At 33.2% G+C, this 14,671-nt stretch overlaps 1 protein-coding gene across 1 annotated transcript in view; it reads left to right on the forward strand.

The window, feature by feature from the left end:
- The window catches only part of LOC106465897 (calbindin-32-like), a gene marked incomplete at its 5' end in the record, with an annotated part of 9,130 nt that extends 3,795 nt beyond the window's left edge, over nt 1–5,335 (forward strand). Inside the window, 4 exons of the mRNA XM_013926136.2 lie at nt 278–323; nt 1,773–1,829; nt 2,250–2,321; nt 3,500–5,335. Of these exons, the coding sequence (XP_013781590.1) occupies nt 278–323; nt 1,773–1,829; nt 2,250–2,321; nt 3,500–3,649 (325 nt within the window). The remainder of the gene's footprint in view (nt 1–277; nt 324–1,772; nt 1,830–2,249; nt 2,322–3,499) is intronic.
- Between the last annotated feature and the right edge of the window lie 9,336 nt (nt 5,336–14,671).

Here is a 14,671-nt window from a genome sequence, read left to right on the forward strand (position 1 = left end):
AACTTGGAGAGATAGATAAACAGACAGAATAAAAAGTCTCTGAACACTTGGATACTTTATTATTTAGGATAACAGGTCTCTGAACACTTGGATACTTTATTATTTAGGATAACAAGTCTCTGGAGACTTATTGTTTAGGATAAGGACGTCTACAAATTCAATAAAACATTTTCTTGAACACTTTGACCAGCTTTAAGTATTGATTATGTAATTATGTATGGAGTTTTACCTTTCTGGTGAGTGTTGTGTTAATACTTATTTCGGGTTTGTTTTGTAGACTGCTTCCAGTCAAAGAAAACTTCCTCTGTCGATCAGTTTTCAAAGTAAGTCATATTTATTAACACGTAAGGCCTGTGTGATTAAACTTAAAACTGTGGTCATGTTTATTAACGCGTAAGGCCTGTGTGATTAAACTTAAAACTGTGGTCATGTTTATTAACGCGTAAGGCCTGTGTGATTAAACTTAAAACTGTGGTCATATTTATTAACGCGTAAGGCCTGTGTGATTAAACTTAAAACAGTGGTCGTATTTATCAACACGTAAGGCCTGTTTGCAGTGTGACAAGTGAGAGAACAGAAATCAAAAATAAGTAAATAAAAACTTATTTATACTTGAAAACAAACTTTATTGAAAAAGTTGTCTAACTGTTATCGAATGTATGTAATATATACATGGTTGTAGCGTGGTTATTTTATCAAATTTTGTAGCAGGACTGCAGCTGTAGCCAATGGCGTAACTACAAAAGATGCCCATAAAAAGTAATTGAGTCCCTTACAATAATTGTAGTTACGATTCTGGCTGATTTGGGTCTCCCACCTCCTTCATTTTCGGGTTACGCCTGTGGCTGCAGCTATAATTGTTCTTGAAATGTTTATTTTTTGTGGCTTTTAGAACGATACGTTTCATATAGCTTGTTCACGGGCCTAACGCTTATTAGATTCTCTAGCATATAGCTAGGTATGTATGCTTATTTATTTCTCGCTTCCTTTCGAGAGAGAATAGCATCATGTAAAATTCAACTAGACAAGGACATGGGGGGGGGGTCTACAGAAATTTTTCGGGGGGGTGCCCCTTGACCCCCCCCCCCCCCCTGTGAATGCTCATGGACAAGGAAGTTATGGATAAAAAAAGTACCCCATAGATTAGCGGTAGTTGGTGTCGACTAAGCTGCCTTCCCCCTCTTAGTGTATCACTCTTAAACTAGAAATGATAGAATAGAATTGTCTTCGTGTAGTTTTGCAAGAACTGCAAATAAAACTCACTCGACGCCCTCTAGTGGCACAGCGGTATGTCTGCGGACTTACAACGCAAAAAAAAAAACGGATTTCGATACCCGTGGTGGGAAGAGCTCAGATAGCCCATTATGTAAATTTGTGCATAACTTCAAACAAACTCACTCGACATTGTTATTTCGCTGCCTCCCTAGTCTTTTGTTGAAAGACACGCACGCAAAACAAGCGCCAGATTTTCTGTGGCCCTGGTCCAGAGACTTCTAATAGGGGGCCCTTACCTCATTTGTGGTAAACATAAAAAAGTGAATATGTTAAAAAAATTAAATGCAGAATTGATCAAAAACAATATACACATTAATAAAACGAATATTGAAAACTTGGGGGATCCCTGGTACACTATTTGTCGCCCCCTCCCCCACTTACAGCGCCGGTACTGTCGCAAATTGAAAACGTAGTTTTTTATACATAAACCTACAGTTATTTAACTATATATTATATTGAAGCAACGTTTACTGAGGGCCATTTTGTCGTTATGGCAGGGTTGCAGTAAGTTGACCAGGGAAGACATCGAAAGAGTGTTTGCTCTTTACGACAGGGTAAGTTATGTTTCAGTGTGAACTTTACGACAGGGTAAGTTCTGTTTCAGTGTGAACTTTACGACAGGGTAAGTTCTGTTTCAGTGTGAACTTTACGACAGGGTAAGTTCTGTTTCAGTGTGAACTTTACGACAGGGTAAGTTCTGTTTCAGTGTGAACTTTACGACAGGGTAAGTTCTGTTTCAGTGCGAACTGTACGACAGGGTAAGTTCTGTTTCAGTGCGAACTGTACGACAGGGTAAGTTCTGTTTTCGTATTGAAACTTCTAAACTTTAAAGTGGTCTGTTTTTTGTTTTTTTGTGTAGTAGTCTAAATTTCGGTGTAAACAGTTTGACAATTAAACGCAGTGATCGACACCTGAAAATGTTTACTAAGCTAATTAACTTCCCTCAAAAGCACAAATTTATTTTTTAATTACAGGACAGAAATGGTACAATTGAAAACGAAGAATTAAAGGGGTTTTTGAAGGACCTTCTAGAGCTCGTGAAAAAGGTAAAAAACATGAAGGTTTCTTAATGCGAACATTTTAACGTTAATGACTTGTTTTATAGCTAAGTACTCATGAAATAAGAATTCCACAGAGTGTACTTATTAAGACAAACCGAAATGGTAGTTAGTATTTTAACTTTTGTTCTTCACCTCTAATGCTAGATATATTATTTGGTATATGGCTGGTATTTCAGACCGTCGTGGAGAATTCATAACGGTTACTGTTTTAGTTCTATTATACCAGGATCAGCTTTTATTGTGAGCATCTAATTCCTGAAATTCATTCACCATCGTGCTAAACGACCAAATGATAATATTATATTAACTTGTGGTGACCCGGTATGGTTAGGGCGCTGAACTCGTAATCTGCGGGTTCGAATCCCCCTCCAACCAAACATGCTCGCCCTTTCGGCCGTGGGGGCGTTATAATGTGACGGTCAATCCCCACTATTCGTTGGTAAAAGAGTAACCCAAGAGTTGGCGGTGGGTGGTGATGACTAGCTACCTTCCTTCTAGTCTTACACTGCTAAATTAGGGACGGCTAACGCAGATAGTTCTCGTGTAGCTTTGTGCGAAATTCATAACAAACAAACAAACTTGTGGTGAAACTAGTGGCTCCATCTATTGCTACGATTCCAACACTTGTAGCCAATTTGGGGAGGGAGAGATCGAACGTTAACTCCCTGAACGCAGATGGTTAAACGTACACTCTACCAGTAGTAACCATTTGTTTTTAAGCCTATATTATCCAAATTTTTTTTTCTAATTTTTTGGTTATCTTATTGTCATAAGTTAATCAGATAGATAATAAAGGAGTCCCTGATGTGTGGGTTTAACTGATGCTATTTAAATAAGGAACCGGAGCGAAAAAAAGTATAGCATTTTTCGTCTCTCGCCAAAACCCATTATCATTATAAGCCTTTTTATAAGGAAAACATTGATTTGTAATATGAACAATTTCCATAAATTTATTAAATTATGTTTGATATCTAGACAACTTTAAAATTCTGTTGTTTGGAACACTAAAATAGGCCTGGGTTTTTACACCGAAGTACTTGATTTGGGACGTGTCAAGCGCGTATGTCATTGTTTATACTTTATTCAAAGACACAAATAAGGTACCTTTTAGGGAAAAAAAAAAACTGTTTGAGAGAGAGAGATAATTCACCTTTACATTTTAGGACTATGACGCTCAAGATCTCGGGGAATTCCAGGATGCCATCTTACGAGGATGTGACTTTAACAGAGACGGGAAGATCAACAAGAAGGAGCTGACTATGATCCTTATGACGCTGGCCAAACACCCACCAGATGATGAAGAGTCTAAGTAATCCAATGATGTTCTCGAAAAAGAAGCCACGTGGCCATCATATAGCATTTTGCGCCATGGTTGGCTTTATGGGGTCAAATGACCTCTGACATTATATCTGCGCGCTAATCTTGATTATTTTTGCTCAACTATATACATAGCACAGAGCTTTATATGAATTTCGCTATTTTTGGCCTTATTATTAAGATTTCTAGGCAGCCGATTGAAAATAGTTTCGTAAAGTTGTGTACACGTGAAAACACCTGTAATCATGACAATAACCCTAAATATTTTCTGCAGTTTTCCTTAAGTCGCTTTACACTGCTTTAGTTATAAGTCTAAATTATAACTGATACGGGATAGCGGAGTTTTATGAGGTGGTCAACAGTACAGTTAGTATTATGAGGTGGTCAACAGTACAGTTAGTAAAATGTCTGTGTAACTGTATAGTGTAGCGATCATCACCCCCCCCCCCCCCCGCCGCTACTACAGGAAACGAGACCATTCAACGATTCGTGATGAAAAATATAATAAATTCATTTAAGTTTATAGATAAACCACTCTCCCAGTACCAGGCTATTTTAAGATACCCAGTAAAACACGCGTCTTTTAATATTTCATTATTTATCAAAAACTTGAGACTGGCGAACGGTGTGGAGGGATGAAAAATTTTCCAAACTCACAGCGCTAAAGAGGGAGATAAATATGATCGAAACTAGAATTTACGACCTAACACTACTAAAGACCCAAACGTTCCAGTAACAACACTTGTTTTTACATTGTCTCTTCCCATCAAATAAATCTGTTATAACATATAGTAATCTGTACGCGCTGAAGGATACGTACGCCATTTTAAGAAACACCGGTGTGAGATGGAGATAAACTAGTTTAAACGTGCGTTCATGATTGTAGGCTTCACTTGTACATCACCGGATAAGGTTGCTTACGAGCTACAAACAGCAGGTTGTCTTTGAATTTTGTTTATATAGCATAGATAACAAAGCTGTCGTGTTTCTCTAAACCTTCCTCGTATTCTAAGATTGACATCATGGGCCCCGAAGAATGTATATGGTATTTATCGTTGCCCATTTTCTTCGACGTTTAGTATTACAGCTTTAGTAAAAGGCTTATTTTAAAGTTGTCGTCGTTTTGTGAAAAGTTTGATAAAAGACTGAAATAATAACTTGTTTTTTGTTGTTTTTTTTGTCGTTTGAAGTGTGTTTTACTATGCGTAGTGGTTACTGTTTGCGTGGTTCTTTGTTAGCGTGAAACAGTATATTGTACGTAATTTAAGTACATAAATGTTTACTAGTTATAATTAAGACGGTAGCTTCTTGTTTCTAAATTTATTCATCACTAACGTAAAGGATTTTCGTTAGTTCGTGATGTATATCGATACGATAACCTCAAGAGATGTGCATTTCGTCCGAGATAAATTTAAACAAAATATTTAAAGCGTCACTCAAATGTTATAAAATTCAGCAACAAACCATACAAAACAAGATTCATAAACTCCGGTTTCGTTTCGGCTCGCAGTACCAAATTTTCACATGATATAGGCTAGCTGTAAAATTAATTGTGACCCTTTTGTTGTTGTTGTTGTTGTGAAATTTTTAGGGTTTGTTCATTTGTAAATAATAATAAATTACAATCAATAAAAATTGTAAGTGCAATGTTAAGCCGATTAAAATATTAAGTAATGTCTAAATGGCCTTAATTTGTTCAGCTGAAGACACACACGCCGAAAATATACATTATTTTTGTTTTTTGTTAAACGCTTACCGAAACCCGATGAGCCACCAGGGTGACAAGAAATTTAAAGTAATTTTCATATAAAACTGAAAAATTTATAAAATCAGAATATAAGTTGTAAACAAGCAAAACATTAAAACGAATGAGATTAACCTTTTAACGTAGACAGTCTTAATGTTAATGTAATTTAACGGTCTAATTTTAATCTAATTGCGTCCTTCAAACACGTATACATATGAAAATTTCACTTTCAGACACAGATTAGATGTATTTTACAACTTAAATGAAATTTAACTTTTAAAAAATCGAGATAGTTTTATACAAAACTATAACAGTATAATTAAAGCTTTTCAATTAATAATCTTCAAAAATAACACAATATATTTCAAAAACTTATTTTACTGACTGACTAGCTTTAGTAATAAATAAACTTGATTAGAAGGAAGCGTTTGTGTGAATAACTACGCGTATGTACAAAAATTAAAATCAAGGAGATACAAATTATCACACAACTAATTTCAACCAACGTGAAACAAGTTTAGATTGTTTTCAAAAACACTATAAATTTTAAAGAAACTAATTTATTGTTTAGATAACTTTGGTATAATATCAGCTTTTAATAAGTTAAGATATATGTTTATTTTAATTTTTTTAGCTAAATTATAAAATATATTAAATAAAAAGTAGAAAACAAAAAATTAAAAAAAATCGATATTTTTTTAAAGAAATACCATAAGCGCCATCTACCAAGGTGTTGGTAAAATTTGCTGGAATATTGAGCACAGAACAATATCACCTTCTATCGTGCATGTATTTGTACAATAAAGTAAAAGTTTGGTTTTGTTAAAATAATAAACAAATAATGACCTTTTATAATTATTACAAATTAATTAATAAAATTGAAACATAGCTTAGAAATTATAACAGTTTTATACGTGCACGGAAAACTAGAGCAAATGCTGAACTAGTTGAAAAACTTTGAAGCTCAGAAATGTTATGTTCTCACCCTTTAAAATTTCTAGTTCTCTTCTCATTCCTTTAAAATGGTATTCACAAGAAATTCCTGTCTTTCTGTGCGTTTGGAATTTTTGAACTAACACTAGAACAAATTCGCGAATAGTTTTCATCAGAAATAGGTATTTTACACGTAATTAATAAGTTATACAGTTTCCAGATTTTCTATAAAAAAAAACCCGAAAACAATGAATAATGTTTATGAAGAAATGGTCACATATTCAACTATTTGAATGAGTTCATTTAAACATGATTTACTACCTTGATTTTTTTTGCTTAAATCACTGGTTTATTCATGTTTATTGTAAAACTTTGAAAGTAATAACCGCAAACACACTAACTTTACAACTGATTTTTAAAAAAATGGCAGGAGTGACGTTGTTTGAAGGTAATGACGTTAGTAATACATCTTTAATCCAATTATAAAATGTGAATAGGGCAACATTGTGCAATAAACTTTATTTAAGAATATAGACAAAACAGCGTTTACATTACACAATAAAATTTAAAAAAGAATAACTTCTGCTACCACCACCAGGACTAAAAATCTAAGCGAATCACCGAGGACAACAAGGTGTTAATTACGTAATATATATTTTTGTTGATACGACATTTCTGCAATGCCTTTCTTCGTGTTTCTGTAGCTGAATTGGAAATTTACCGGAAGAAGGACATTGCCCAAAACGTTGCATCAACAAAAGTATATATATTTAAGAAGAAAAAATTATATTTGTAGTTAACACCTTGTTGTCTTTGGTGGTTTAGCCTACAACATAACCCTAATCTAGGATTCTTATACGACCCTGCCGAGAGAAAGTATTTATAACCTGGAGTTAGCCCTGAAAATATGTAATGCGTACTGGTCTTTAAACCCTCTTGTGGATCCTACAAGTTATGCATCTTATTTTTACACACATGTTAAGAAAAGTACAAGAGAGTTTGGTCCACGAAAAGGCCTCGTTGTCATAGGATATGGTGTATATAGTATGGTTGACATTTTATTGTAATATATTCTTTACTTTCGCTCATCAGTTCTTAGAACTACATGTATTGAAATACACGTCTTTGCTACATGTAAAGTTACAAATATGGGTCATTATTACAGGTAGAGTAACACCAGAGCGTTGAAACATAAGTCAGTGTTACACGTGAGGCTTGTTTTATTTTTTACGGAAAATTTGTCTACCGCACAGTGTATATAGTAATATTACATCTATAACATAAATTATCTTCTAAACAATGTTAAAAGCGATATATATATATATGTATATATATATATACGTTGAAAGAGAAAGAATTGTTAAAAATAGTGGAAAGAGTGTTAAGTTCCTTTTTTTAAGTGATGCTGATTCTTTGTGAATAGTAATAGTTTAACCCTGTAGAGGGCACTATAAGAGCAGCAAGTGATGTTTTTGGACAAAGAGGCTGATATATACTTGCTAACTTATTTATTAATACATGAAAGTAAATGCTATAAGTAGAGTATATATTCAAACTGAAATAAATTATAAAGTCTTCATCAACAATAAGTTATAATTAAAGTGATCGTCTTAAATGTTCGTATCTTATTTTAAATGAAGAACAAACTACTTAACCCTAACTTAAGCATAGGAACGATAAATACACGTTCATAAGTCTATCACCAAACATACTGTTAGTGTTAATATAAACTTTAAACGAATACAAGTACAAAGGCAAGTGAAAAAAACCGTAATTGGCTTCGAGTGTTTGTAGTTGTAGACTCATGTAGAATACAAGAATATATATATATATAAATTATAATTGTGTTTCGAAACATTGGCTTAATTTCTCGTAATTTAATTAACTGAATTTTTAAACTGTTTATCAAAATTCTCAGAAATTTTTATTAAAGATATCTTGTTTTATTCCAATTCGTTTGAGCTGAAATTTTGGCATATTAAGTTATTGTTCAGTTTATTATGGAATCTAGTTTGATAACTTTTATTATTAGTTAGGTGAAAATAATAATAATTATACTTTTGTGTGCGCCAGTGTTTTGGTTCGTTGATCAATGGCTTTCTGAAGGAATGGGTACAGAATACTGGTCTATTAAGTGTGAGATACCAAGTTGGGTGCAAACTCACGGTGTGATACTTGTTCTCAAAATTTTCTATTTTTGTTACATTCATGATTTCAGTTTCCTGGAGAATTAGTTGAGAACATAAAAAGTAAGGTGACAGAAAGTTACCCTTAACCCACTAAAACAAGCAGTCAAAACCACATTAACTGTAGACCTTTTCATACACATACCTATCGAATAAACAACTTTAAAATAATTTAAACAAATTTGCATAATGCATCTTCATATAAACATTCACAACGTCATAATATTATAAGTGAAAGTTCATTTCCTCAATGGGACAGTATAAATGAGTTTACAAACCTAAAATCGGTGCCAAATCTCTCAAGATGTGAGATCTAAAACTTGTTTTTACAGATATCAAGCACTGCTTAGCATCCATGATATTCCAGTTTATATTTGAAGCTCACCTTTAGTGTTCCAGAGAAAACAATCCCATTACTTTTAGCCTCTCTCTTTAGGATGTAAATGATTCAAACCTAAAATCAGTGCTTACATTCTTCTAGAGATCCGAATACCAATTTTGGATTTGTTTTTAAACCTAAAGACAGAAAAACTAATCAATTTTAAGACCACCTTGATGGTATTAGAGATTGATATTGGACAGATCTAATCATTTCATTACTCTCTCCAATCTCTAGCATCAATATTGCTTATGTTATTTTTTAAAACTGAAATTCTACACACACACACAAAATGTCGATAGGGATCTGGTACTTTCTTTTTTGCTAACAGAAATTAAACATCTTTTGGGTTGACCTGTCCTACTTAGAGATAAAATGTGTTTATGTTTTCCTACTAACTGTTATTGAAGTGTTCACTTACTTTGGTTAGAGGTCATCCATGTGACCAAGTTTTGATGGGGGGGGGGGGTAAAAAAAGTACCTAAATCATATGTACAGCCCTTACAAAAATTCCTCTTCAAAATTTTCAAGAGTTGGCAACTCTTGTTATCTTACGTCCATAATATCCAAGCTTTTATTCTTAGTAACATTTACTTTTTCTATGTTCCAGAGAAAATAAGCCTAAATCTTTAAGCCTTTCTTTACTGTGTAAATGATTCAAACCAGGGTTCGTTCTCATGGTTAACAGCTTATATGATCACCTAAGTCTACTTATTAGTTAATAACTTTTGTTTTTTTAATATTAATATCCACTTGCCATGATATTGCAGTAAGTATCTAACCATCGATTTGGGTGTTTCCTTCAACATATCTTCTGAACCTACTGGGGGCATAAAAACTATACACACAGCATTGTAAATGAAGCCTCACCAGTTTTGATGAGATTAAAACATTATTTTCAGAATTCCTATAAAACTATTTGTTCTTCATTATTATAGATAAATAAACGTGTTTTTAACAGTTTTTATTGGTTGAAAATTGTCCAGTGAAACAAAAAATTCTTAATTTTTACCAGAAACGTTTTGAGAGTAAAAAAATTGATGTTATTTTCGTCATGCATCAAATACCACTACTGATAATTTAAGATATTTTTTTTACTGGATCTGGGCATGGTGTATATGTTAGCATGCTGCACTTTGAATCCAAAGGTCTATGGTTTGTATCCCATTACCACACATTTGCCCTGTATTTTGGGGCTGTGGGCACATACATATAAATACATACATACATTTATGAACCTGTTGATCCATCTAGGCCATTTCATCCACTAACTTAGCTGTCAACTAAATATTAAATACAGAAAACCAGCCCTAATCATTCAAATAATTATAAAACCTTCCTTTAAATTACCTTAAATTAATTGCATCCAACACATCTGAAGGCAACTCCTTACAAAGGCTAACCACCCTGTTAGAAAAATAAAGCTGTCATAACTGAAGATGACTCCTACATTGCCCAAATTTATATTTGTGACCTCTAGTCTCACCATTAAGTACGAAAAAAAGATGATGCATCAACACTGTCAGTTTCCTTAATAATCTTAAACACCTCAATTAGATCCCCTCTAACTCTTTTTTTTTTTACAAGATAAAACAATTTCAGAAAACTTAACCTATCCTTGTATGACAACCTTTACATCCTAGTAGCCCACCTCTTAACACTTTCCAATAATTCAATGTCCTTCCAAAAGTGAGGTGCCCAAGACTGAACACAATACTTCACATGTAGTCTAACCATTGACCTATACAGTGACATGACCTCTTTGGACTTGTATTCAATATTTCTGTAGATACAACCTAAAATCCCTACCACTAACAACAGTACACTGCTTGAATGGCTGAAGAGACTAATCAACTATTACACCAAGTTTCCTTTTTTTTTACGACACTGTTGAGGTTATTCCCATCAAAATTATACTTATAATTCAAATTATGATAACCCACACGAATTACCTGCATTTAATATAGTTAAAAGCAATCTGTCAATTATTTACCAACTTGCTAAACAATTCAGATCCTTTTATAAACCAGCAGCAGCATCCTCGTGGCCAGCAACACCCAAAAACTTTATCGTCATCGGCAAGGTTAAATACTTTATTGACCATTTCCTCATCTGTATTAATGATGTAAATCAAAAAAAGACATACTCCCGAGGTGTCTCACCTGTGCTATTAATCCAGTTTGACTGAACTTCATTTATAACAACCCTCTGCCTTCTATCCAATGAGTCAACATATCGCCTACACCTACAGATATAATATTTTTAACAAACCTTTTTAATGTAGCATCTTAACAGACACTTTGCAATTCACAGACGTATATTGAGTACAAATACGTTTGTGACACGTCTGATTTTTTTTGTGTACAACAGGTTTGTACTCTTTACTAAAAGTGTGCCATATTTCATGAAGATACACTTAGTTATTTCAGAATTATTATCAAAATTACTTCTCCAGGAAAGGGTCGGTCCAATAGATCAAGTCCCGTGCACATTGGGTAAGTAGAGGTGTAGGTAATAATACAGATATTTAGCTGACCAGTAAATTCCTTTTATGATATGTTTACAGTCATTTAGATAAAGGTACAATTTGTGTACATTTATTTATGAAATATATATACACACACTTGGATACTTCTAGAAATAGTGAACAGTAGGACTACTGAACTCCTGTATGAAAGTCTCATTCTGATAAACATTATGGTGTCCAATTCTTAGTTCTGTGTTTATATTTTGTTTCTTAAAATAGGTACTGTAATTTTTGTCACCCATTACCAAAATGTGTCAGTTATGATGAGAACGAAGTGTGAAGTCCAGTCTGTTGCTTGAGTCACCACCTGTCAGTGGGTTAGGTCCATTTAAAGGTATTCCACCATCATCAGTAACCCAAGACTAGGGCTGTTGTAGTGGCCAGCTGTCAGTACACGTACAGCATTTAAGTTAGCCTTTTCTCAGTCTGGTGAGCCCATGTTTATATATATATACACATCTGAAGGATTAGCTACATTGAAATAGTAAATTATTGTATTCCACCATCATCAGTAACCCAAGACTAGGGCTGTTGTAGTGGCCAGCTGTCAGTACACGTACAGCATTTAAGTTAGCCTTTTCTCAGTCTGGTGAGGGAAAAGTGACTGTTTTCTTTCTCTTCATTATATATATATATATATATGTATACTCTTAAAAACAATTATTTCCACTATGTGTACAGTGTTTCAGTTCTTCATTCTCTTCGGTAAACCTTGAACGAGGTGCTGTCGGCAGTAGTGAGAGCTGGCACCTTACAAGAATTTGAGGAAAATAAAGGGTGGGTGTGCAAGAACAGCCTTGAAGGACAAAATGGTCCCTGTTGTTCACATGTAATGTTATATAACTTCGATACATCTAACAATCTGTACTTATATAGGTTTTGAAGAATCAGTAGTTTTGGTGCTAATAATTTACTATTTCAATGTAGCTAGTCCTTCAGATGTGTATATATATATAAACATAGGATTAAATATTATGTACTTCACATTTGCAAAGAAATATGCATGTAAAGATAATCACATTTTAGGTCCATATGTTCACCCAACAGTGCCCTCTGTAGGTGAGAAATTTGGTTTTAACTTTTCACTTGTAGCTCTCCTTTTAAGGGGTAAACTTTTTATTTTGGGGTTTAAAAGAGAATTTGACAGTATCATGGTTTTTATCAAGTCATTTTCTAAAAATAAGAATTAGTTTGTTTATTGCTTGAGAATTGATAGAATTTTGTTTTTTTAGAAATAATAAAGATTACTTCTATATTTTTTACTTTGAAGCTTGAGTAAAATGGTGAAATGTTACACAATATTTTTGTGGTTTTTTGGAAGTTAACAAAATTAGGAGTTTTTATTTGTTTTGTAGAAGTCAGAGGCCTTTACCAGTTTCAACAGGAAGAAAATTATTACCAATGCAGTGGTGTAGGAAGTCCCCCCCCCCCACCACACACACTTTTTAATCTGTCCCTGTAAAAATGCATCAAAATTAGGAAAATTACTCTCAAAAAGCAGGAGAATGCATAAGGTTTAACCCAAGAGTTTCGAGGACCCTAAGGTGAGCCCTGAGCCTCAACTGTAATTGGTGTACCTATGGTGTACATTCCCTTAAATAACCTTGGGCTACATTTAACTTGTCTCCTCTGCAATGGGAGTAAAGAAAAAAAACATTGGTATAGCTGCAGTTCAGTAAAGCTTTGATTACTACTTCTTTAAAATAATTATTTCTTAAAACAACTAGTCTCAACTTGACAAGAATACACCAGGGGGCACGGCGAGAATCATAAGTTTAGTACAATAAAATGTGGACATGGTACAGGGTGTTTTAAAAACATGTTATACTAACACTAACTAGCATTGGTTTTTTGTTGTTGTTCCATTTCTTGATAATGTGAAATTAGTGTGATGCTGGCTGTAACTTCATCTGTTTTAGATTGATGGAAAGTGTATTGAACACATCATGTGATCATTTTAGAAATACACTCTACTGTGTTCCTAATACCCTGAATAATGTGACATTCAATGTGAAATTTGGTTTCTATGGCAACCAGTTTTAAACATGATGTTTTATTTATAAATCTTGTACCTGGATGTTTTAGTCTGGTACTCAATGTGAAGATTTATAATTTTTTGATAATACTCTAAAGTTTAGCTATTTTGTTTTTATATTTTATGTATCATCTCTTTATTAGTATGTTATATTATCTTTGTGCTCGTTGCTGGATTAACATTTGGTTTCAGTTTCAGTGAATAGCTTGCTTGGAGTGGAAGTTTATGTAATTTTTGACTGTGTAATTAAAATGTTCAATGCATTTCAAAAGTTTCTATAGAGAATTTACTTTTAAATGGACACTTAATATAAAAAAAGTCTTCACCCACAACAGGTTTTTTTTATCTCTATATCCAAATGTTTTTAATGTTAATTTTTCTTTGTCTGTAAAGCAAAATTTACTCAAAAAAATATTACATATATATGTTTGTATATATCTTTATATGATTCAGGCTTGGACAAATATTTATATGGTTACTATGGAGACAAAGGACACAGTTTTTGTTCCCTTGGCACGGGCAGCCTTATGATCCTACATTTACCATAGGCGATGCGGCTGTTTCTTGTGTCGACCTGATTGACAGGAATTGTTTAAATATACGAACTCGATCTTGGCATACTTTTCGTAAGTTGTTTTGTTTATAGTGAAGAGAACATTTTTCGGTTAAACAGTTCTGTTGCATCTAGTTACAAATAAAGAGATTTAAACAACTATACTATACACATTTAGATAACACATCAACACTAGATTTACTGAATGACTTTATATACATTTAGATGACACATCAACACTAGATTTTACTGAATGACTTTATATACATATAGATAACACATCAATACTAGATTTACTGAATGACTTTATACACATTTAGATAACACATCAACACTAGATTTACTGAATGACTTTATATACATATAGATAACACATCAATACTAGATTTACTGAATGACTTTATATACATTTAGATAACACATCAACACTAGATTTACTGAATGACTTTATATACATTGAGATAACACATCAACACTAGATTTACTGAATGACTTTATATACATATAGATAACACATCAATACTAGATTTACTGAATGACTTTTTACACATTTAGATAACACATCAACTCTAGATTTACTGAATGACTTTATACACATTTAGATAACACATCAACACTAGATTTACTGAATGACTTTATATACATATAGATAACACAT

This window comes from Limulus polyphemus, unplaced genomic scaffold (genome assembly GCF_000517525.1).
Source record: "Limulus polyphemus unplaced genomic scaffold, Limulus_polyphemus-2.1.2 Scaffold2089, whole genome shotgun sequence".
In the NCBI taxonomy this organism is placed as follows: domain Eukaryota; kingdom Metazoa; phylum Arthropoda; class Merostomata; order Xiphosura; family Limulidae; genus Limulus; species Limulus polyphemus.